The following is a 23,945-nucleotide window of genomic DNA, read 5'->3' on the forward strand; positions in this document are numbered from 1 at the left end:
GAATGCCAACTCATTTGGGTTAGATTTTATTTTGATTTTTTTTTAGTTCCTTGGAGAAGCAATCAGTTTCTGAGTAAATTTAACACACACACACACACACACACACACACACACACACACACCCTGAAAATGTTAATCCTCTGTGTAAAATGTTAAATAACCCCTCTCCCCCACCAAAAAAACAAATTCCTATTGCATTGTTTCACCTGATTTTTTACTGCTTGAAATTAATCTCCTCCTGACGTCTCAAAAACTAGATGGGTTACTTGGTCATTGTCTGATTTTCTGTGTAAAGCCCTTTAGCACTTGTTAATACCATGAGTATGACATGTGCTTTCTTAAACAATTAAATACCTCCTTTCCAAAGTGACATATACCATGAATAACTTTGTCTTTTTAACAGTGCAAAAGAAGTTGAGCTGAGTTCATGCTTATTGTTGGCATTCACCTGTACAAAGGTCCCTGTTACAACCAAGCTGAGACTTTGGGGGACTGAATATTCCAGTTCTCCCAGATTAAGCTATGGCCCTGATACTGCAGCTGCTTGCTACTTGATGTAGTTCCATTGGTCATGATGAATTAAAAGAAGAAAAAAAAAGTCTGCAGTTGATAGTACGTGGTTTCAGGATTGGTCCGTAAACTGTTATCTAATGGGTATCAACCCAAATTGTGCCCTCAATTGCACCTCTACAACACCAGTGTAATTCATGTGATCTCGAAATCAGAAAAGTTTGTGTGGATGTAACATTAGGCAAAATTTGGCCCGTTGTCTTCTCCTTAGGCACACCATTACCACGAATTCCTCCATGGCATGTACTCCAGCTTTGTTTATAATATATAAAGTAATTTACAGAAAAATTCCAAGAAAAATATTTTGTATTTACATAATCCCGCCTCCCACGTATACCTCAGGCATAAGTTTTACTATTCATCAGCTTGTTGAACTGAACTCTCATGGTGAATATAACCATATGTCAGCTATATTAATTCTATCACAATCTCGTATCAGTGCAGCCCTTGGCGCGGGGCTCTGCATGACTCATACACCATGTGTGTTGGGAGACAAACCTCTTTGTGATAACTGGAGGAAGCTTAGGACTCAAGTGCTCTTCTGGATGCCTCCTATTTTCAAATGTTATGTGGAAAATAGATAATAAAAATAAATAGAAAACAGAATGGGGAATATGTTGATCCTAAACAGCTGACGTTACCATGCCTTGACTTGGAGGGATTAAATAAAAGGAGAATATTGCATCTATTTTGTAATGGAAAACTGAAAATATTTCATATGTATGTTTTAATTAAACCACAAATTGGAAACTTGAGATTATACATTTTAAAAAATTAATACACTCACTGAAAATCATCAGGAAAAGAATTGAGAATTTGAAGAAATGCAAAGGAAGAAGGGTGATCGTTTTAAATTAAAATGCACACCATATTTATCTGTTTCTGAGTCCTATCTAGCTGACAATGGGCTACTAATTATTTTTGACTGACATCAATGGTAGCATGAATATGTAGGTGGTTTTGTTAACAATGGGACCATTGGTTCACATGTCTGAAACATAGTACTGAATATTTACCTCTGCTTTTCTTTAGCACAAAATATATTACACTTCTTAAATTTAGGATGGCTGAAAACCATACATAAGAGCACTTAACGAGATATTTGAAAAAGGCTGCTGAAGCACTCTTTAATTTTTTGTTGTTGTTTAGAATTTATATACAGGACTGATACTTGGCAATGCAATGAAGGAGGCTTCCGGTTTCACTCTCACTTACTATTCAGGTCACAAGCCACTTGGCATAATACTTTTATTTAGATGAAGCAAGAGCTTCATGTATAGTCTGCACTTTAATGTTGATTTTGCAATTCAAAAAGCCTTTTTTAATATCAATGTCCATATTTATTGTGTAAATTTGTAAATACAACTGTATATCACAGGGTGGCTGGCCGGCCAGCCCTGTACATGAAGTAGTTCCAGCTCCCCTGTACCAGAACAAGTGTTCCCAATCTGGCCAGTTAAGAGGGCAGGGCAACACCTGAGGCAATAAAGGATAGAGAGAATCTGAGGGGCAGAGACCCCCATGAGACAGAGGGACCTGGTGAGTTCATCAGGAAAGAGGCAGCTGAGAGCTACCGGGGGCTATGGAGGGTCCTGGAAGGAATCTGTAGGTTGTTCCTCGGGGAAGATGGAAGGCAACAGAGCAGCAAAGAAGGGTTTGCCGCCTGACATCCCAAAGCCAAAGAGCCAGGGCCAGACAGCAGCAGTGGGAGTTGCCTGCTTACTTCTAAGCTGGAGAGATGTAGCCAAGGGGCGGAGAGCTCTGAAGGCAGGAGCGCACCAGAGGAATTTGCCCACTGACATATCCAGGGCCAGAGTGCTGGACCTAAGGGAACAGGGAGAGGGAGGGATGCTCCCTGGTGAAGATGATTTCCCAGGAGAGAGTTTGTGCGGAGTTACCACTGAGAAAAGTGGGCCCACACTCCAGTTGGAATAGTTGCGGTGACCATCCTGGCAGAGGGACAGATGAGGACTGGTGAGGAGCCTAGAGTGTGGTAAAAGATGCTGGCATGTGGGATGTTACATCATGGGGTTTTGAGGATAATATGCACTGGGATGATAGATGGGACTGTGTGGAGGACTTTTGTTATGAACTGAATTGTATGATGTTTTTTATAATAAACTGGCCCCACAGAAGGGTATTATTGAAGCAAGGGAGCCTGAAGTGGAGTTCTTAGGTTACCTGAGAGGGGACACTTGTTGTGCCACAACCTAGATCAGGAGGGTGTCCCCGGGCAGGGCTGCCATTTGACACTACCATATTATTTTTCATAAAAACTAGACTAATAATAAATATTAACTATGATAGCTCTCGCCGTTGTCTCCCACAGCATCTTCTCTGTAGATTGTAGATCGCTCTAGATATTGTCTCTTGCAGGGCCGGCTCTGGCTTTTTTGCCACCCCAGGCAAAAAAGCCTCCGGCCGCCCTTGGCCCCCGGCGGGGAGCGCGGCAGGGGAGGGCGCTGAGCCCATCCGGGGCCCCGCTCTCCCTGACCAGCCGGAGCGCCGGGGGGAGGGCGGCAAGCCCGGCCGGGGCCCTGCTCTCCCCGACCGGCCGGAGCATCACCCCCTCCAGGTGCCGCCCCAAGCACCTGCTTGGTCGGCTGGTGCCTGGAGCCGGCCCTGGTAGATTATAAACTGTCCGGGGCAGAGAGATTGTCTTGATATCTGTGCCTTTTACCAAGTGAGGTATCTGGTCAGTGCTGAACAAATACATAACTTTGTCTTAAACATATATTTAAAGCAATTCTATCTTCTTCCTTAATATGTAACTATAAAACTGTGTTGAATTCGCATATATGGACAGAAAAACAGTGAAAGTCAGTTTGCATTTCATTGTTGTATGGAGTCTATTGGCTATGTTCATGAAGAGTTTTCTCCCAATTTACACACACATTTCAAAAACATAAAATATTGACTTCTTAATGGTGATTCTAACTGCATATAGCTAATGCTTCAAGTTGCCCTGCAATTTGTATTTTCTCTTTAGTTGGGGGAAGATGGGATTGATTGAATCACCTATAACTTGTTGCCAAAATTATGTAATGCACTTCTTGCTTTAAATTATACAGTTGTTACTAACACACGTTCACCGTACAATAGTTGATTTGTCCAGTACAAAGTGTTTCATTATCACATTATATATATATAAACAATCCAGATTCATTATTATTTGCTACTTTTTTCTATTATTATTTATTTATATTACAGCGAGGCCAGTGGCGCCCATTAGGATGATTTGTTGTGCTGGGACGTGTACAAATATGTAGGAAAACACATTCACTGCTCTGAGGAGTTTACAATGATTGAAATTTTAAGATGACAACCTCATTTGTGGTGTACATAGATGAAAGTCCATTGGCAATCCAAAAACCAGTGTTTGTGATCCTAAGTGTTTCACCACCTTCAGAACTATGCACCTTTTAAGACTTGCAGCATTGGAATGCCCTGCTGCATTTCAGAATGTGTTCATCACCATCAAGTGTTGTAATCTTATCGATGTATACTGGGGCTTAATCTTAAATGAAGGGTTAAAAACTAAATGGAAATGTTAGAGGAGCATTATTAAGATTTTTTCAAGTCTTTTCCCATAGTAGGATTTGCTGTTCTGACTGTAACGACCAGGGCAAAGGACAATTCGGAAGCTCTCCAAGGCAAGGAGGCTAATTGAGTCCATGGCTAAGCTTAGTTGTCAAAAATGTAAACGTGCAATAGTGCACCTAATTGGGGGGGTGGGAGGAGAGGACCACCCTGTCTCAGAATGTCAAGTTCATCACACCCACTTAATACTCTGGATATACTGATGAATTTCCAGAACTGTCCCTTCATTAAGTTGACAGATGGTTTGTGTTGTATTACAGATTCATGTTTATTCTCTTGGTATGACTCTTTACTGGGGAGCTGACTATGAAGTCCCTCAAAGCCAAGTAAGTATTTTTTTAAGACTTCTTTTATAAAATCTCACCATTTTTAAGTTTTAAAATGAGGTTTGTTTGATAACCTCCTCCTCATTTCTAAAAAAACAGAATAACAGGGCAAGGTAAACCTTTGGGATACCAATGGGACTGTTGAAACTAAGTGAAAAGCAGGAGTTTTTACATAATTTGGGTTTTTGTAATTTACATAATTACAAGGAGCTTGTGAGAGGGGGAAAAGTTGTCCCAAGGAGTAGAATTTAGGGCTCGTTCCTGAAGCCCTCATTCATGTGAGGAGTTCTATAAATATGAATGGGACTATTCTGATGAGTAAGAGCTGCAGAATTAGGCCTGTTGGGGCATGAACCCAAGAGGTACAGAGAACTTGCAACTCCCATTGCAGTCATTTTACAGTCAAAGGGAGTTCCAGGTTCTCAGCCTTCCCAGGATCAGGCCTAAATATGTAGGGTTCAAGGTAAAATAATATTATCTGAAGTAGTTGCCTCTTAAATACTGAGGCTTGGTGCCTGAACTGTGGACTTCCAAGTTATGGGTACTTAAAGGTGAGCTTATCAAAGTCTTACTGCAACAGACAAGAGAAAGACTTTTGATGTATTCTGTGATCCTGCAGCTGCAGAATTTGTCACTGAATTCACTCCTAACCATAATGCTGCTGAGAGCAGGGGGGTTTGCTGTAGAATTAAAGACTTTTTTTACCACAGAATCCATAGAGCTTTGCTTGTAGTGAAGCAGCTTGTTTTGTCCATTATGAGGCAAAACTCCTATTCTTCTCTAATTAATACTCTTCACTGTTTCTATTCTGGTTGTTTGCTTCTTTATTTTTCTTGATTAGGGATACTGTAGTGTTGGTTTGAAGGGGGGAAAGCACTGGCATTGTCTTTCAGTTTGAAGTGATGTGGAGTCAACTTGGCCCTTATGTCTCCCAATGAACCACAGCTGTTTGAGGCTTAGAAAAAACAACTTGCTTGTATATCATGCTGTGAATCTATCAGAAGAAAAATCAGGTTTCTGTTTTATTAAGGGATTCTAAAATGGGTTGATTTTTGTTTGTCATATTGAAATTTCTTTAATATAGTAAAAAGTATTTGTGATTTACTTAAAAAGATACTGACCACTGTGCTCTATTTGGCCCTAATATAATTTCTATGAGCCTAAGGTAGGCATGTTTGGGTGAATTCATTACATGACTGCCTCTGAAGGGAGGGTACTTGTTGAGAATAGGGAGTAGACTTCCTTGCTGTTGACTTGCTAGCGGCTGCAGACACAGTTATGGACTGGTTAGAGCTTCACCTCATTGCTCAATTTTAGAGTGGTCACCGTGTTAGTCTGTATCAGCAAAAACAACGAGGAGTCCTTGTGGCACGTTAGAGACTAACAAATTTACAAAAGCTTCTGCCCAAATAAATTTGTTGGTCTCTAAGGTGCCACAAGGACTCCTCATTGTTATTGCTCAATTTGGTTATCTCGTATACAGTATGTGCAGCTGTCAGAACTCCTTCAGTCAGGTTTGGGAGGATTTACTCTTTAACGTTTGACTCATCTTCTTCCAGAGCACTTTCATCTTAGGAAACAAAAAATAAAACAAACAAACAAACCCCCGCACAACAACTACACTTTAAGTCAATAGCTGAAATGGTTGGAGGAGACTGAAAAATTAGGAGTCTGTATCCAAAAAGTACATTAGGTGATGAGGTAGGGATATGCAGATATTATACATTTGGCTTGACTGCTGCTCAGATGTGGGGGAGGGGGGACAGCTTTCAGCACAAAACTTACTCAGCTGCTTAAAAATGTATTATTATTACTAATTAAATGGAGAAACTGTTGATACAGTGTTATGGCTGAGAAATAAAGGGAAAGATTTTCAAAGGCAGAGAGGACAGTGACTCCTTTGATTAGGATTCAAGCACTGATGTACTCACAGGTGCATCTGTGTATCTTCCACTATATCGCCATACTTTAACAGGAAGCCCCGCATTTACACTATTATTCACATAAACCCAGCTACATAATCTACTGGATTGGATTTTCTTAACATAATCGGTATTTTCAAGAACTTGGGTGGTACAAAATGTGATGAAAATTGGTAAAAATTACATAATACTTTTGTAATACCCAGGAATTTTTCAGTAAAAATGAATAAAAATAGACAATCAAGGCCCTTGGGCACATATTACAGCTCCGGTAAAACTGAGGAGGAAAAAGCAAGTGGTGGATAATTTTGCTCCTCTTCCACTGTGATTAGCGGGGATATTCCTTTGCAGGTCCTTCTCTTCCCACAACCTCAATCCCTGCATTGACAAGTTTTTCTCACCTTTATGATCTGGCAGCTTAGAGTTGTTAGGTTTGCGCAGTAGAAATGGGAGTGCTGGCTTGAAATCAGGCTATGGAAGTTGAGAACTGAACAGAAGATAGGAACTTTATTCCCTTTTCTCTCCCTAGACATCTCTATCCTTAGTGGCAACAGAGATTCCAGTATGTGGTTTTACCAGCACTACAGCAATTCCCCTCTAGGATATCATGCTGATGTGTGTCAGGAAAGAGAGAAAAAGCAAAATTGCAGAAATTTCCTACCTTTGCCTTTAATTTTAAAATGTGCCTGCTGAGCTTCTGCACTCCAGAATACTCTCACAGTCAAGAAGGCACCCATACATGCTGCTACAGAAGTTACACCCCTTCTGATGCAGTCTTTAAGGTAGCAAGCAGTTAGTAGAGATAGAATGATTGACTGTGTGTGGCACTGCTTTTAAGAGGAAATTTCTTTGTGCAGATCTACACAAGAGCATGGTTATATCCATACATACACACATGTTACATGCTTAAATAAAAAAGGAAAAGATTGATGATTTTTGGCTTTCATTAGTTCATACCTTATTTTATTTTTAACTGGTTTATCTCTTAGTGCACCCACACTTTTTTCCTGAGGATTATATCTATGCCAAATCTGGGTGTTTTAACTCCAAATTGTGTTTGTCACAGACCAGAATAATAATTAAGCATAAAAAAACATTTTCGTGCTTGAGAAATGAAAAATATATACCATGGGTTTTCTCTCTAAACTTGGATAATAAAATAAAATTGCCTCTGGGGTTGAGAGTAAGTATAAGCTATTTCAGCCCTGATAGCTGAATTTTTGGGAAAAACTAGCTATTGAACATAGGGATTTATAATGAATGCCTTAATTACTGTAACTATAGTGTGGCTTTGGTGATATTATAACCTAAAAAAGAAAACCGACACTTTTAAAAACCATTATTTCCTCCCAAGACCAAAGAATAATCTAGTTGCATGCAGGGATCATTTGATTAGAATGGAAAAACAAAGCATGCTCTGAAGAGTTTCATCCAGAAGTTCATTATGCTGTGCTAATGGACTCTTTGGGTGGTTACAGATTGTCGTTGATTTCTTCATTCAAAGCACATGCTTTTGGCGTTTACAAAATGTCATCTCTTTCATGATAGTATTGATGTGTTCTGTAACTACTAGGATATTTTTAGAAAAATGCATTCCTTCAATATGATTTATATAACCATAGCCTCTTGAGATGCCAACAGAGATCGTGGTTGCATTGTGGTAGGTGAGTTCCATAATAAGAGACAGTCCCCATTCCGAAGAATTAACACTTTAAATAGACAAGACTGACAAAAATGTGAGAGTATTATGAATCCCATTTTACTTAGGGCAAACTGAGACACAGAGGGAGACTGTAACTTGCCCAATGTCATCCTGGAAGTTTGTGGCAGACCTGGAATTGAATCCCAATCCAGTGCCTTAACATGAGACCCAAGACCAATTATTATTATTTATTATTTGTATTACAGTTGTGCCCAAGAGCCCTAGCCATGGACCCAGGACCCCATTGTGCTAGACATTGTACAAACATAGAACAAAAAGACAGTCCGTGCTCTGAGGGGCTTGCAATTCTTTCCTTCATTTTCTACGTTCTGTAGCTAATGGTAAGGACCAGATTGTGGCTGACCCTATGTGGGTGTACAAGTTGTGGGAAGAGGATACAAAGATCTCCCAGTTCTTTTGGGCGCCAATTCTGGGACTATGCCTAATCCCCGGTCCTTTATATGCTTGATGGTCAGGATTTGAAGAGTCCTAGTGCAGGTAATGACACTAGAGTCCATAAAAGAAGAGACTGTGTCTACACCCCGGCGTACGCACCATCCAGCAGAACAGGGCTTATATGGGAGAAAGCAAACTGTGCTCATTAAAAGGATGGATCATCTGTTCCCATATGCCTGAGGGAGTGTGTGTTGCTACACAGCAGTTCTGTAACCCCTCTCAGCCCTGGCTGTGGCTTATAATATACCTGTACTATAGACTGCTTTTTTCTTTGTCTCTTCTTTTGTGTGTTATATTAGTATAGATTGCAAAATATTTTTATAATGGGGAAAGTGTTGTGGGCTTTTCCCTTTTCCTTCATTCTCAAAAACAGCTGACCTGTTCTACTTTATAATCTGAAGAAATGGGAGGAAGAAGGGGGTGGAATCACTCTGAGGCAGAGACCAGGTATGGATAATTTCAGCCCAAAAAGTGAAAGTTTTAGAAAGTTGTGAGCCACAGAAGACAGAAAGATACAATAGAAACATGGAGGGAATTGGCTATAGCTATCGCGAGCACTTCAGCTACTTTAAAAAGATAATCAACTGTTGTCATCCTTGAATAGAGCAACTTTCATCTGGTGAATTTATCTTACCTGTCCTGTAAGCATGTGGTAAGTGCTAGTAGCTAACATTCCAGCAGGGCTCACAGATCTACCTTTATAAAAAGTTAAAATATTTAAATCTTCACCATTTAATTGGTCTTTAATCCTGGAAGCTTTTCCATTGTAACACAGATGTAAGATGTACCATTTATAAATGTTTGTTGATGTTTTTAGCTGATGAATATGTTATTTTAGCTTCTTTGCTGTGTACCAGGTTTCATCAGGTTTCATGCAAGAATGATTTCTGTGATTTGAGAGAGAGAAAAATTGTTCCCTTAAAAAAAAAAAAAAAAAAAGTATTGAAAGACAGTAGTGCCTATTATTGTGTATATGCGAAAACCCTATATTAATTCTGTATGTTAAATCAGGGTGATGCAGAATAATTTTTTATAATAAGCTTCAAAAAATAAATGGAAAGAAATACTGTGAAACTTAATGTGCTCAGTAAAGAACAACACACGACAGGGCATGTATTTCTTTGATAACCGCCCACCTTGGGTGCTAGTGAGACACAGTGCTGAAGGCCAAGTGCCTACAGTGTCTGGGAAGTGGTGTTATCACTGACTACTGCATACCCTGGAGTGTTATTCCACTTAGAATATGACTGTTGGATGGGAAAAAATTAAGGCTAAGTAGTTCCCAACCCTATGGGTGTTGTCCCATAATTGCAGGGCTTCACTTATGTAGCCAATCACTTTGCTCTCTCAGTCCTGCCCCTTTTCTAATAATATCTAAAAACTTTTCTGGACTCTGGAAAGGATTTTTAAACATTTGATAATCTTGAGTAATAATAAATGCCATCTCCAATATAATTGCTAGCCATAAGAGACTTGACAAGTCAATCCAACACGTTTCTGGAATATGAAAGTACAAATCCAGTTGAAGTAAAATCCTGGACTAGCTAAATGATTATAGAAGCCTTTTCAGTACACTTGTCAGATCTCATCAGCAAGTTCCTGCAAATACTGTCTCCAAGTCCCTTATAGTTAGCAGTTACAATAAATATAGTTATTTTTCAAGACTGTCTGTGTTTTAAAAATCTTAATTAGCCCTAATGTCCTTGGTAGACAAGTATTATTATACTCATTTTACAGACTGTGTGAATAGCCCAAGATGAAACAGGTTAGTGACATATCCTGCATTTAGATCCCCTGAACCATAGCCACTAGATCATACTGCTTTCCCCGCCAATGAGATGTGTTTCAGATGGAGCATATCAGGTGGAATTTTCAGAAGTACCAAAATGAATTAGTATTGCAAGTAATTTGAAACTTTAGAAAATCAACCTATTTGCATATGTGGTTGATAGATATTTAAGTGCTGTTGTTTTGTTTTGTTTTTTATTCCTCCTCTCCTCTGTAATCAGCCTATCAAACTTGGGGATCATCTAAACAGCATACTGCTTGGCATGTGCGAAGATGTCTTTTATGCCCGTGTGTCTGTACGGACGGTTCTGGATGCCTGCAGTGCCCACATAAGGAACAGTAATTGTGCACCTTCTTTCTCCTATGTGAAACAGTTGGTTAAACTGGTTCTGGGAGGCCTCTCTGGGGTAAGTGTTTACAAGCAGTTGAGCAATAACTGAGAATTGCAAAAAACACAGTGAAGAAATTGGTTCAAAGTCTCTCTCCAACCAGTCTTGCTTCTTGTTTGTAATTTTTCCCAGCTTATATTAAAGGGACACTCAGTCTAAAAATTACACTTCTGTCTGAATGTTTTTTACCTGCTTCTATCACAAGCAGCACCAGAAAGAGAAATTACTGAAAGATTAATGGAAAACATTGTGGTCTCTAATTTTTGTTAGTTGACTTTATGCATTTGGCCATACTATATGTTGCAGTTTCCGTGGTAAGGTCAGTTTCTCGTTGTGTTGGGTCTTCCACACAGCAATGGGGAGAAACGTTTTTTTTTAAAATAGGAAAATGTGATGATAAAAAACAAAAATTGGAATAGATGCTATGGGGCAGGTGTTTAAGACACTTGTTTTAGCTATCTGGATTTCTCTTATACATTTTAAATTCTGTTATGGACAGTTGTTTATTAAAGGAAATAAGGGAATGTGTCACCAGACTTAAGTTCTTCTGAGATTCTACCCAGCTGTCAGCCATTATTACTGACAGGGAATTCATATTATTATGACACATGCACTTACTATTTTCATATGTAAAAGGAACTACATTAACTCATCTCATAAAGTTACCATTCCTGACTGGCAGCCTCTCCCTCCCTCTCGCTACAGTGTTACAACATATTCATGGGATGGTTAAATAATTTTAGGACTCTGAATAGAAATGGAGCTTACTAACTGTTAATGGTGCCAAACAGTACTTCTCACAGTATTTTTCATTTATAAATTATCTCTAATAATGGCAATCAGACAACTCAAGCAAAGTATTTCTATAGAATTGCTGGACCATAGGTCTTGGATACTGTGGTTCTGATTCACTGCTATGTTACTACAGCAGTGGTCCCCACCTTTTTCATCTGGCGGGTGCCAGACGATGAGCCATGGAGGACCATGGTGGCGGATGAGCATCCGCCGAAATGCCGCCAAGAAGTGGCAACGTCAATAGGCGATGCCGCCAAAAATTGGCTGCATTTCGGCAGCGACGCCTCTGGATGACGCTGCTTCTCGGCGGCATTTTGGCAGATGCTCGTCCGCCGGCCAGTACGCGGGTGTACTTAGACGCCCAGGCGGGTGCCGCGTTGGGGACCCCTGTACTACAGTATTCTACTGCTTCAACCCTTTGGAAGTTATTACTGTATAGACTGTCGGTCCTTCATCAGTTAAGACTGAGCCAATCACAACATGTCTTCTCTCGCTCTGGCCATCCTTAGCCATGCTTGTCCATATCTCCTTGTTAGGAAATGATCCCATCTCTTTGGAGGCCGACCTCATGGTCGTTTCAGTTCTCGCAGATACCACTCAGATATAGCTGGTGTAAAAATGGATCCCTGGACACCAGTATGATCACGGAAAAATGCATTGCTTGATATCCTGTCTCTTGAGCTGGGAGATTCCAGTGCTGTCAGGGCCTTGCTAATCTGGTTGGTAATTTGCTGCATGAAGAGATATGACTCTGGCTCAGTTGAATCTCCAGCCGTCACTGATTCCATACCCACAGGCCCTCCAGAGAGAGCGCTGTGAGGCATACTCTGCTCTCTGGCAGCCTAAGCATGGCAGTTGAATCTCTCTCTCTCCAATGATCATCAGTGTGGTATCTGCAAAAAGAACAGGAGTACTTGTGGCAGCTTAGAGACTAACAAATTTATTAGAGCATAAGCTTTCGTGGGCTACTGCCCACTTCTTCGGATGCAAATAGAGTGGAACATATATTGAGGAGATATATATACACACACATACAGAGAGCATGAACAGGTGGGAGTTGTCTTACCAACTCTGAGAGGCCAATCAAGTTAGAGAAAAAAAATTTTCGAGGTGATAAGCTAGCCCAGTACAGACAGTTTGATAAGAAGTGTGAGAATACTTACAAGGGGAGATAGATTCAATGTTTGTAATGGCTCAGCCATTCCCAGACCTTATTCAATCTTGAGTTGATTGTATCTAGTTTGCATATCAATTCCAGCTCAGCAGTCTCTCGTTGGAGTCTGTTTTTGAAGTTTTTCTGTTGCAAGATAGCCACCCGCAGGTCTGTCATTGAATGGCCAGATAGGTTAAAGTGTTCTCCCACTGGTTTTTGAGTATTATGATTCCTGATGTCAGATTTGTGTCCATTAATTCTTTTGCATAGAGACTGTCCGGTTTGGCCCATGTATATGGCAGAGAGGCATTGCTGGCACATGATGGCATATATCACATTGGTAGATGTGCAGGTGAACGAGCCCCTGATGGTATGGCTGATGTGATTAGGTCCTATGATGATGTCACTTGAATAGATATGGTAACTCAGTGTAGCTGTTCTTCTACAATACAGAGCAAGAGGCAGTAATTAAGACAACCAGGCCCCAGCAAATTCAGAGCTTTTAAAATGGGGTTGGATTGTGACCTACAGGCAACCAGTAGAGTGCAGAGCACTAGTGTGAATGGTCTTGTATGATGTCTCTTGCTTAGCAGGTGAGTTGATGGTCTATGTTGTATCAGTATTAATTGCCATATGGCTTTCATAGTCAGTCCCAGCTAATAGTGCATTAACATAACATTAGCCTGGAGGTGACAAGATGTGAATGACTTTGACCAGCCCTTTATCTTGGCCGCATCAATGGAAAAGGTAGTAGTGGCTGAAAATGCCTATCTGTAAGTTCCAGGATCAAAGGTGAATGCCTCCAAAGCCCCTTAATAAGTGGGAGGGGTATTAAAAAAAACTTCAGTTGAGGTGTCACTTGTTGAGATTCTGCTAGTTCTTCTGTTTCCCTCTACCAATCAACATCACCTATGTTTTGCCTGAGCAGAGTCTTAGCCAGCTGTCTTTCGTCCATCTCCCTGTTTCACCAAGTCATTGGAATATCTGAGATCACATTGTTCACACTAAACAAGAAAGGAAAATAGAACCAGGTATCATCGATGTTGATGACATCGTGGTGCGGTTGTTTTCTTTATGCACTGAGCTAGACTTCACTCCCCAGTTTCATTCTATTATACACAAATAGGTCCTATTGCTGTTTGTTTCTGTACGTATCCTTGAAACGCCAACTTAGTGATGTACAACACTGTTTATATATGGAAACTGTGCTGCTCTTGCTCAGGATTATATGAGCATCCAGTTTAGAAATGTGTTCCTGTACATATCTGTTGACCTGATTAGGCATTGTTGTACTGTAAGTGTTTCCTCTTGAACTGTATAGGAGATTATCCATTGAAATGCAAAATATTTTAAAATGTCATTGGGTGCATTTCCTTTTTAAAATATTTCATAAAGGGTGAATGGGGAGATCACTGATTGAACCTATTTAATATTAGTTGGGTTGCATTGTAAGTGTACTAGATAGAAAGTAGCTTGATTTTTCACAAGCTGCAATCCTAATTCTTCAGTTAGTTTCTAATTTACAGAAAGGCTAGAGTAAAAAAATTATCAGTGCAATTTAAAAACATTCTTTGAATTATTTGTATGCAAATATCCAGAATCAGATAAATATATATATTGAATTAACATTTATTTTTAAAAGTTGGGAAGCTGTGATAAAATATCTCAAGAGTTGGAATTTCCTTTTTTGTTCTTTAAATTATGGAAACACTGAAGGAAACACTTTCCTGAAGTTATTAAAGCTACTGTATGGGCATCCAATATAGCTACTGTGGGTACTAGCCTAAAATATCATCCACAAGCTTGTATTTAATAGTAGGTACAAATGGTAATTTAGCAAACTAACCCTGAATATGCACATCCTGGAATATCTAAAGCTATTTTACTTCTTCTAGTTTCAATTTACTGTAATGGAATATATTTATGTTGTAGATTTATGGAATTATTTTCTGTTTTTTTGGGGGGGAAAGTATGCCAAACGTGTATTGAACAAAGTGATACTAATAAGGGAAGGGTTCCTAAAACATAACCCTGGGGGAAATCCAAATTGATAATCCCAATTCAATGAAGAAATTCTGAATTTCCACACACAAACTAATGTAAATACTGTATATTACTTCTGTTGAACATTTATTTGCCTGAGAAAGACAATGACCTGCTAAATGTGCTGGCCTTTTGTCCTGTAGTATCCAGTCTTCATGCTAACGTGGTCTTTTCAGAACATTTGACTTTGTATTACTGCCTGTTTACAGGTCGATCAGCTTTCCTGCAACGGAGAAAGAAAATTGCAGACAGACAGAAGCCAGGCCATTCGGGATAGGCTGAGAGGGAAAGGACTTCCCACAGGTAAATGCTCCTTGGTGGTTAGGAGGATGAAAGCCTTATGAAAGAAATCTAGGATGCTTAGTCTCCCAAATGAGTGTAGTAGGAGCGGGAGAACTCATATTCACATTCTCAGAAGCCTGATGATTAGTACACCAGAGATCACTGTTCAGCTAAATACTTACGTGCATACTTAAGTCCCATTGATGGCAGGTGAATAATAATTGTGTAGAATGTAATTTTTAAAGACATGCAGTTCCAACTGTGTGTTGAACTTGGGTTTATTCACATGCCAGATATCTTGAGTGAGATATCTGATATAGAATAATTAACCACTGGAACAATTTGCCATCACTTGAAATCTTTAAATCAAGACTAAATGTCTTCTAAAAATTATTGTCCAGGTCAACCAGAAATTATGGGTTTGAACCAGGACTCATTTTTCCTGCATTGTGCAGAAGACTAGACTAAATGATCATAATGGTCAATTCTACCGTAAAAATACATGCATGCAAATGTGGTATCTCACTACCAGCAGTTACTGCTCATTTCTCAAACAGTGAATGCACACAATTGCTCAGATTTATCATTGCGCAGAAGGTACATAAGGTGTTCAACTCTTCACATGTTACTGTCAGTCTTTGCCTATTTGCCACCACCAAACAGGGTACAAAAACTCTGTTGTTCAGCTCTTCTTGTTACTTTTCTGTTATTTAAAAAACATAGTAGCCTGGAAGGGATTACAAGCATCAAGATAGCTACTAGGATCTCCAGTAGTGCTAGAAACCACAAAGAAGGCAAAACTAGGCAGGGCCATGGCCCTGCAACCGTTCTGTACTGATTGGGGCTTCAGGGCTAGGTGCTGGGACGGAATGGTAGGCTGCTCTTCCAAATAAGAGGTGGAGTTTCTCTTAAGAGCCCTCCTTTGCTGATTTTTTTTCCTGCTGTCCTCTACAGGCAGTATGCCTTTAGGAACAGTTGATGATGCAGTGTCCCTTTTGTCTCACTCTCGTACGTGCCGTTGCATGTGATTTCTACAGCCATAATATAGTACTTAGTACCTTAGCTTTTTTTGCAACATTTGTTTGTTCTTCCCCCCCACCACCACAAGAAATCTAATTGTCCTTAACTTAAAATCTCTTCTTCTCAAATGAGTGTGGATTTCCTATTTGTTTGATTGTTTCTTTTTGTTCGTATACACATAACTTATAAGACTGTCTTTAGCAGAAGTAATTTTATGTCTTTACAATCCTAAGCTTTGTTGTTAACATATAGTTATGTTTGGGTTTTACTGCTTAACTTCAGAGACAGGTACTATAACAAGCCATCTTGTTATAGCATCTTCACGGGTTTCTGGCTCAGTTCTAGTGTGCAGTAGTATCTGTTTAATGTCTAGCATATCCTCTCTCTAGGGACATGTAACACTGTTGGGACTCACCACTTGGTGCCTCCTGCTGGTTACCTCTGGGAATTAGCTCAGTCCAGTGGAGCGCCCTCTCCTGGTGGTGTCCCACCCGTTGTCTCGCCCTAGGTTGGCGTGTCTAGACCCACGTTGCTCCCAAGCTTGCAGCATCCTCTTCGAGCCACTGCCCTCCAGCAGTGCCCCTTAGTCCATCCCTCATCCCCTTCCAGGGGGAGGAGGGGTCAATCAGCTGTCTCTCTACTCCTCAGCCAATGTGGGCAACTGCACCTCCAAAGTCACACCTCTCTTGGCAGGGGGTTGGTGCAGCCCAAGACGGCCAGTCCCGTTAGCCGGGTGTAAGGCAAGGGGGAAGGGGGAGACCCAGCCCCGCCCCCCACTACTCTGGGTCCCAACCCAGGGACCCTCTAGTGGCAGCTGTCCTGCCCTCCTTCTCTCCCTCTATCTGTCCATGTCCCCTTCAGCCCCTCGCACTGGCTAGGCCCTTCCCCTCAGGGCCTGCAGCCTGGCAGACACCGGGCTGGAGTTCCTTTCTGCTCCCCTGGGCCTGCCCAGCACTGCGCTGTCCCAGGTGCTAGTCTCCCACCTCTGGAGACAGACCTTCCCCTCTCCAAGGCCTGGGACAGACTGACTGCTCTTTCCCTGAGCAGCCTTTTTATAGGGCTGAGCCCGGCCCTGATTGGCTGCCTCCAATCTGGGCTCTGATTGGCTCACAATAAGCCCTTTTCTGATTGTCTGCCCATCTGCACAGGCCCACTGGCCTGCTGCAACCTAAATTCTCAGGGAGTGGGGCAGTCTGCCCCACTACAGGACTATACCTTGTATTTGCAGGGGAAGGATGAGATGATCTAACAGGTGTTTTCCCACTGTAACCTGTATGATTTATTTATAAAACAACATAGGACAGGATATTCTTCCCCTCACCCTGCTTTCTTTGCATTGCTCAGTACATATGATACCTGCTCCTTTGAACTGGTTAAGAAGGGAATTTAAAAAACAATATTTACTCAGAAAGTTCAGCTGAGATGCAGCATCTGGCTCCCTGAGGTTCTGCAGAGTTAAAAGATTGGCTGACCACTGTGCCCTCACTTGGCTTCATACCCCACATTGTACGCTCCAAGATGCCAAAAATAACAAGATTCTTTTAGTGCTGATGTATCTTGCGGTCTCCTGGAGTGAAGAAGAGTGTTCATTAGGATTTCCTTGAGGTGGAAGAGTACACGTTACACAGCCACTCTCAGTAAGCAAGCTCACTGGTAAGGGATCTCTTGATCCAAGTCAGTACTCCTCTTCTGTGCTATGTTCTCCTATCCAGGGGATGTCACGTTGTCTAATGAGCCTGTGCTATTTACACGCGCCCACACACCAAGTGCATGAAGTGCTTATGGAAGATGCTGGACTGGAAACTAAAGTCCTCTATCCACTGAGCAAGTACATCATGGTAGCAACAGGTACCGTGGCGATAAGGCCCATATAAGATACTACTTTCTATTTAACCAGGTTATAGTGCTCACTTAACATACCTCAACCTGAGAAGGAGGAGTGACAATGTGATTCAGTGACTATGTCCTTTCAGTCCTTGCCCTTCTGTAAGATCACCACCAGCAATGCAGTTGTAGGGATTTTTGTGATATGGATGAGTGATGAGAGGTAGTTGAGACCCCCAATATATTTCATATAGACCACCAGCCAGCTTTCAAATGGACCAGATTTGAGCCAGTTATACATAGGAGATGAAATGCTCACTGTCTTGTTATCATTCCCTGGAGCCATTCCATTATGCAAATACCTAAAATGTTGTTCATCCTTCCCAAGATTACAATATACCCATCTCTCAAACCACACCCCAGAAAGAGAGAAAAGAAGCTTTCTGAAGAAAGAGGGAATGAAAGATAAGAGAAGATAGGAAAAAATGAATAAGCAAAAGAAGTGGAACCATCCTTTGGCTCCCATATATTCAGATGACAAGCACAAGTGCTATATAAATGCTTGACATCATTTTGAATGTCCAGGCATCAATGTTGTAGAGTGAGCATAATCCATTCACCTCCCTCAAAATCTGACTCTCAACGGATTAATTCAAGAAATAGTTCTTCTGTGTCTCTTTCCCTCTCTGGACAGATGGTGCTATCAACTTGTGACAGTGTATTTCAGCTACCAAACCCACTTCTGTGCTAGGCTGGTGTTATATGGATAAGGTTCCCTCTGATTATAAAAACTTTTACTCCTGGGGGGATTCTGTGTGACTGTATGCCAGCAGAAAATGCCCTGTCCCCCCGAAGAATTCCTGTGCTTCCCTGCAGAAAATGGCAGGGAACCAAAGGGAAGCCGCGTTGGGAGGAGCGGCTCTGATGGGTTGCCACTTGGAACCGGGATACCACTGAGCCCATCTGACCCACCAGCCTGGACTCCCTTTACATTAAAAAAAGAAGAACAGGAGTACTTGTGGCACCTTAGAGACTAACAAATTTATTAGAGCATAAGCTTTCGTGGACTACAGCCCACTTCTTCGGGGCTGTAGTCCACGAAAGCTTATGCTCTAATAAATTTGTTAGTCTCTAAGGTGCCACAAGTACTCCTGTTCTTCTTTTTGCGGATATAGACTAACACGGCTGTTACTCTGAAACCTCCCTTTACATTGTACTGCTGTGATAGGCTCTCAGTCCCCTTCCAGCACACATACAGGTGAAGACATACCGTTTTGCGCTGCAGAGAGAACTCATGAAATTCACCCCCTCTCTCAGTTCAGTCCTTGTTTCTCAGGTGTTTCCAGCAATCTTCTCGGGTGGGGAGTCAGTGAAGAAGAATCACAATGATGTCACTCCCTGTCTTAAATAGTTTTTGCATATGGTGGGAACCCTTTGTCTCCAGGCTTAGTTGGTTCCCATGCCTTTCCGTGGAAAAACACTGGTACTACAAGATGGAGTCCTGTACCGGATGACTTGGTCACATGTCCCTGTAGGGCCATAGTAGCCATGTCTAGGAGGCTGTTTGTAGAGTCCTCAGGAAGGCTCACTGGTGGGAGATTAGCATCTTCTAAGACCTACTGTTCTCCCTAATGGCCCTTTCCAGCCAGCCATCTAGATTCATTGCATTCTGCCTAGTGGGCGTTCCCCAGGTGTAAACACATTTGTAATAGATGCATAGACAATATTCCTAACTTCAGATACCAAAATAATCCATGCATACAAATAGGATAACCATATTCAGTAAAACATAACCTTTTCAATGATATCTCACGTGATCTATCTGTAAACCATTTAAAAACTAGCAAGGAGCGAAGAGAGATGATTATACAATACAGACGCCCCCTGACTTACGCAATTATTCCATTCCGGAAAGCCTTGCGTAACTCGAATTTTGCGTAAGTCGGAAACGTATACCTGTATATTACGCAAAAATTTCTGCAACTTGAAAATCCTATTTCTGGCTTATGGAACTTTTTCCGTAAGTGCGAATTTGAGTAAATCAGGTCTTGCGTAACCCGGGGAGCGTCTGTAACTTACTGAGTGACAACCAGTCTGCAGTAGACTCCAGAGAATTTACACCTTTGCTATTTCTATTTTTATAGCTATGTTCCTATCATTAGTACCAATTCTGTCAATATCCGTGTAGCTCAGCTTCCCTTAAGGACAGAGCTTCTAGCCTCTGGCAAAGCAAGAACTTGAATTTAGTACCAATTACATTAATGATAGGCCTGGAATGAGGAACCTCGGGTAGAAAGCCAACATACAAATGTGCTATCGAAAAGTAAATAAAGGACAATGTTGTCCTATCTCCTTTTTATATTATACAGTTTATCATTTTTGTGGACTTGAGACCTTATTGCGAGTGTGAAAGTCATTAGGAAAATTTGTCACACATGGAACTAATATATAATATAGACGTGTCACAAGGTTTACACTATCAGCTTGACAATGCTGAAGTGTTGTTATGCACAAATATAGAATCATAGACTTTAAAGTCAGAAGGGACCATTATGGTCATCTAGTCTGACCTCCTGCACAACGCAGGCCACAGAATTTCACCCACCCACTCCTGTATCAAACCTGTGTCTGAGCCATTGAAGTCCTCAAATCATGGTTTAAAGACTTCAAGATGCAGAGAATCTTCCAGCAAATGACCCATGCCCCATGCTGCAGAGGAAGGCGAAAAACCCCCAAGGCCTCTGCCAATCTGCCCTGGAGGAAAATTCCTTCCCGACCCCAAATATGGCGATCAGCTAAACCCTGAGCATGTGGGCAAGACTCACCAACCAGACACCCAGGAAAGAATTCTCTGTAATAACTCAGATCCCACCCCATCTAACATCCCATCACAAGCCATTGGGCATATTTACCGCTAATAGTCAAAGACCAATTAATTGCCAAAATTAGGCTATCCCATTATACCATCCCCCCCATAAACTTATCAAGTTTAGTCTTGAAGCCAGATAGGTCTTTTGCCCCCACAACTCCCCTTGGAAGGCTGTTCCAGAATTTCACTCCTCTGATGGTTAGAAACCTTCATCTAATTTCAAGTCTAAACTTCCTGATGGTCAGTTTATATCCATTTGTTCTTGTGTCCACATTGGTACTGAGCTTAAATAATTCCTCTCCCTCCCTGGTATATATTCCTCTGATATATTTATAGAGGGCAATCATATCTCCCTTCAGCCTTCTTTTGGTTAGGCTAAACAAACCAAGCTCTTTGAGTCTCCTTTCATAAGACAGGTTTTCCATTCCTCAGATCATCCTAGTAGCCCTTCTCTGAACCTGTTCCAGTTTCAATTCATCCTTCTTAAACATGGGAGACCAGAATTGCACACAGTATTCCAGATGAGGTCTCACCAGTGCCTTATATAACGGTACTAACACCTCCTTAACTCTACTGGAAATACCTTGCCTGATGCATTCCAAGACCGCATAACTAATTGCTGTTTCCAAAGACTGAATTCATGAAGTAGTAGATTGAGGTGCTGAATTAAGAAATATGCTTAGGTTGACAAAAACAATGAGGAGTCCTTGTGGCACCTGAGAGACTAACAAATTTATTTGGGCATAAGCTTTCGTGAGTTAAAACCCACTTCATCAGATGCATGGAGTGGAACATGCAGTAGGGATGTATAAATACACAGCATATGAAAAGATGGGAGTTGCCTTACCAAGTGGGGGGTCAGTGCTAATGAGCCAATTCAATTAAGTTGGAAATGGTTCTATTCTCAACAGTTGGGGTGGAAATCACTTTTGTAGTGCTAATGAGGCCAATGTAAACAAGGTGGCCCATTTCAAACAGTTGAGAAGAAGGTGGGAGTATCAGCAGGGGGAAATTAGTTTTTATAGTGACCCATCCACGCTTAGTGACATTTGTCATTTATTTCCAGATCTTTCTGCAAAATCTGTGAAAACCATTGGCCTTCTGATCAGTTCACAAGCTAGTTTCCTCAGTTCAAATCCCAGTTGCCATGGCATAATAACAAATGCTGGGCAAATATCTCAAAATATTTTCCACTTCAGTTGTATAAATCAAATATTTTTGCACTCCTAAAATGCACAGAATGTTTTTAGCATTTTCTTTTTCTACCTTGTTACCCCTTTAAAAACAAAACAAAATACTGTTGCTATTTTTAAAAAAAATGTGAATATTCACTCCGATAAAAAATTGAATTCACTTTACCTGGTTTGTCTTTGCTCCTCTTTTGGATTCCCTGTCCATTAATATGAATATCCTAGTGAATGAATTTCTTGGCAGGGAAAGTGTCAGAAAAAAACTTCAAGTAAATATTGGGAAATATTTGCAGATAGTGAGTTTATACTCAAAACCATGAGTATTCATGCCATGGACCTATTTCTTGGCTGTCTGTTCAGCCACGAAGAAACAAAAAAATGCAACCTGATTTTGTGTCCCATCTAAACTAATCTATAGAACCATCTTTGTAGTTACTGGGGCTTCATGCACACTCAGGAGCCCACCCACTCAGTTATTTAAATCAGGTCCTATTTGTTGAGCTCTAATTGTTATGGAAATCTTGGTCATTGCCCTCCTCTATTTATCCGCTGTGTTCAAACTCTTATCACTGGGCTGTAAGAGCAAGAGGGAGGAGGAAAAGTGTCTCTTGGAGGACTATCTTTCTCCCTTTAAAGATGCTTCCTCAGTTTGTTTCTTGCTCTTTCTTCCCATCCACAAATTTCTCTGACTTACCTTTGGCGTGTTTAGGGTGCTAAGATCAAAGGATTGTTAAGACTGAATGTTAACTGGGGGTGGGCTATCCAGCAAACTCTCAACCTTTGACTACCCTCATAATATGTGCCCACTGGATAAAGTGAGGAATCATTTCTAAGGGACTGGTCAAAGTGAGCAGCCTTATCTTTGTGTGTGTTGTATTCATCTGAATGTATTAAAGTAGGGCAGGAAATGATTCAGCAGTCCTGGATGAAATCTTAGGTGTCGACACTCTCCATTTAATTTGCACGCTATAATTACAAGCTGTAAAAATAGCAGATGCATTCTAAAGGTGATCATTAAAGTGTTTAGAACATCAAAGGAACAAATGAGATGACATTTCTATATGAAAACTGTAGTGCTTAATTAGTGGTCTCCTGAATATTTTTTTCTTTAATTTAGCCACTCAGCAAAAACTGACAGCAAAAGTTTGTAATGTATAGTTGTGCCTGTTTGTTAGGGAAGCAAAGAGACTTTTTAATAACCTTTTTTAGTTCTTTTATTGAGAAGAAAAGGCAACAATCAGTCTGCAAAGAAATCAAATTAATTGGTGTTCTCCACATATTTGAACTGGCATAATTCATTCTAAATTGTTTCCTGCTAAACCCAAGTTTATCATTTTTCAGATAACAGTAAATATGGCAGAGTAGTTGATTCGGAAAGTTATTCTCTGGCACTGTCATCTTTTTTTCAGCATTAAAAAAACAGAAATGTGTAGGTGGAGAATATCTTCATGAGTCTTGCAAAACAAATAGCAAGCCAGTAAAGGATTTGAAATCCAGGCCATTTTTTCCTATTTGTGTCACAGTGGTGCAGTGAGTTCCCAGCTGAGATTCGGGTGCTGTTATGCAAACACATAGTAAGAGATGGTTCCTTTCCTGAAGATCTCACAACCTAAATAGACAAGGCAGACAAAAGGCAAGAGGGGAAATAATGGCAGAGATGTAAAGTGACTTGGTGCTGCAACTGACCAGTTGTGTGACCTTCATCAGCTTTTGGTGTCATTGGATATCAAGAGGAAAGCGATTTGACCATTTAGGCATTAGTCTGAGAAGAGCACGTAGAAGGGATACTGAGGGGGCAAGAGAGGTTAGAAAGGCAAAATGCTGCTTAGTGAAGTGTTAGCAGAATAAATTTCTTAGCTACACAAAATCCTGGAGTTCTTTGCTTCCTTCATAACATCTGTTCTAGTGAAAAACAACATGTGCAGGGCTAAAAGGTTTGCATTCTTGCCACTTTTTACTCTCAGCTCTTCAAAGGGTAATTTCTTCCAGCTCATGTTCTTTACAAGGAATGCAGTA

General features: G+C 40.8%; 1 protein-coding gene across 8 annotated transcripts in view; it reads left to right on the top strand.

The window, feature by feature from the left end:
- Window positions 1-23,945, top strand: part of PTPN13 (protein tyrosine phosphatase non-receptor type 13) — a 185,043-nt gene that overhangs the window by 65,845 nt on the left and 95,253 nt on the right. For all 8 annotated transcript variants that reach the window (XM_054030081.1, XM_054030082.1, XM_054030085.1 and 5 more), the window contains exons 4-6: window positions 4,431-4,496; window positions 10,586-10,771; window positions 14,954-15,047. In XM_054030081.1, the coding sequence (XP_053886056.1) occupies window positions 4,431-4,496; window positions 10,586-10,771; window positions 14,954-15,047 (346 nt within the window). The remainder of the gene's footprint in view (window positions 1-4,430; window positions 4,497-10,585; window positions 10,772-14,953; window positions 15,048-23,945) is intronic.

Source organism: Malaclemys terrapin, chromosome 5 (assembly GCF_027887155.1).
Source record: "Malaclemys terrapin pileata isolate rMalTer1 chromosome 5, rMalTer1.hap1, whole genome shotgun sequence".
Lineage (NCBI taxonomy): Eukaryota > Metazoa > Chordata > Testudines > Emydidae > Malaclemys > Malaclemys terrapin.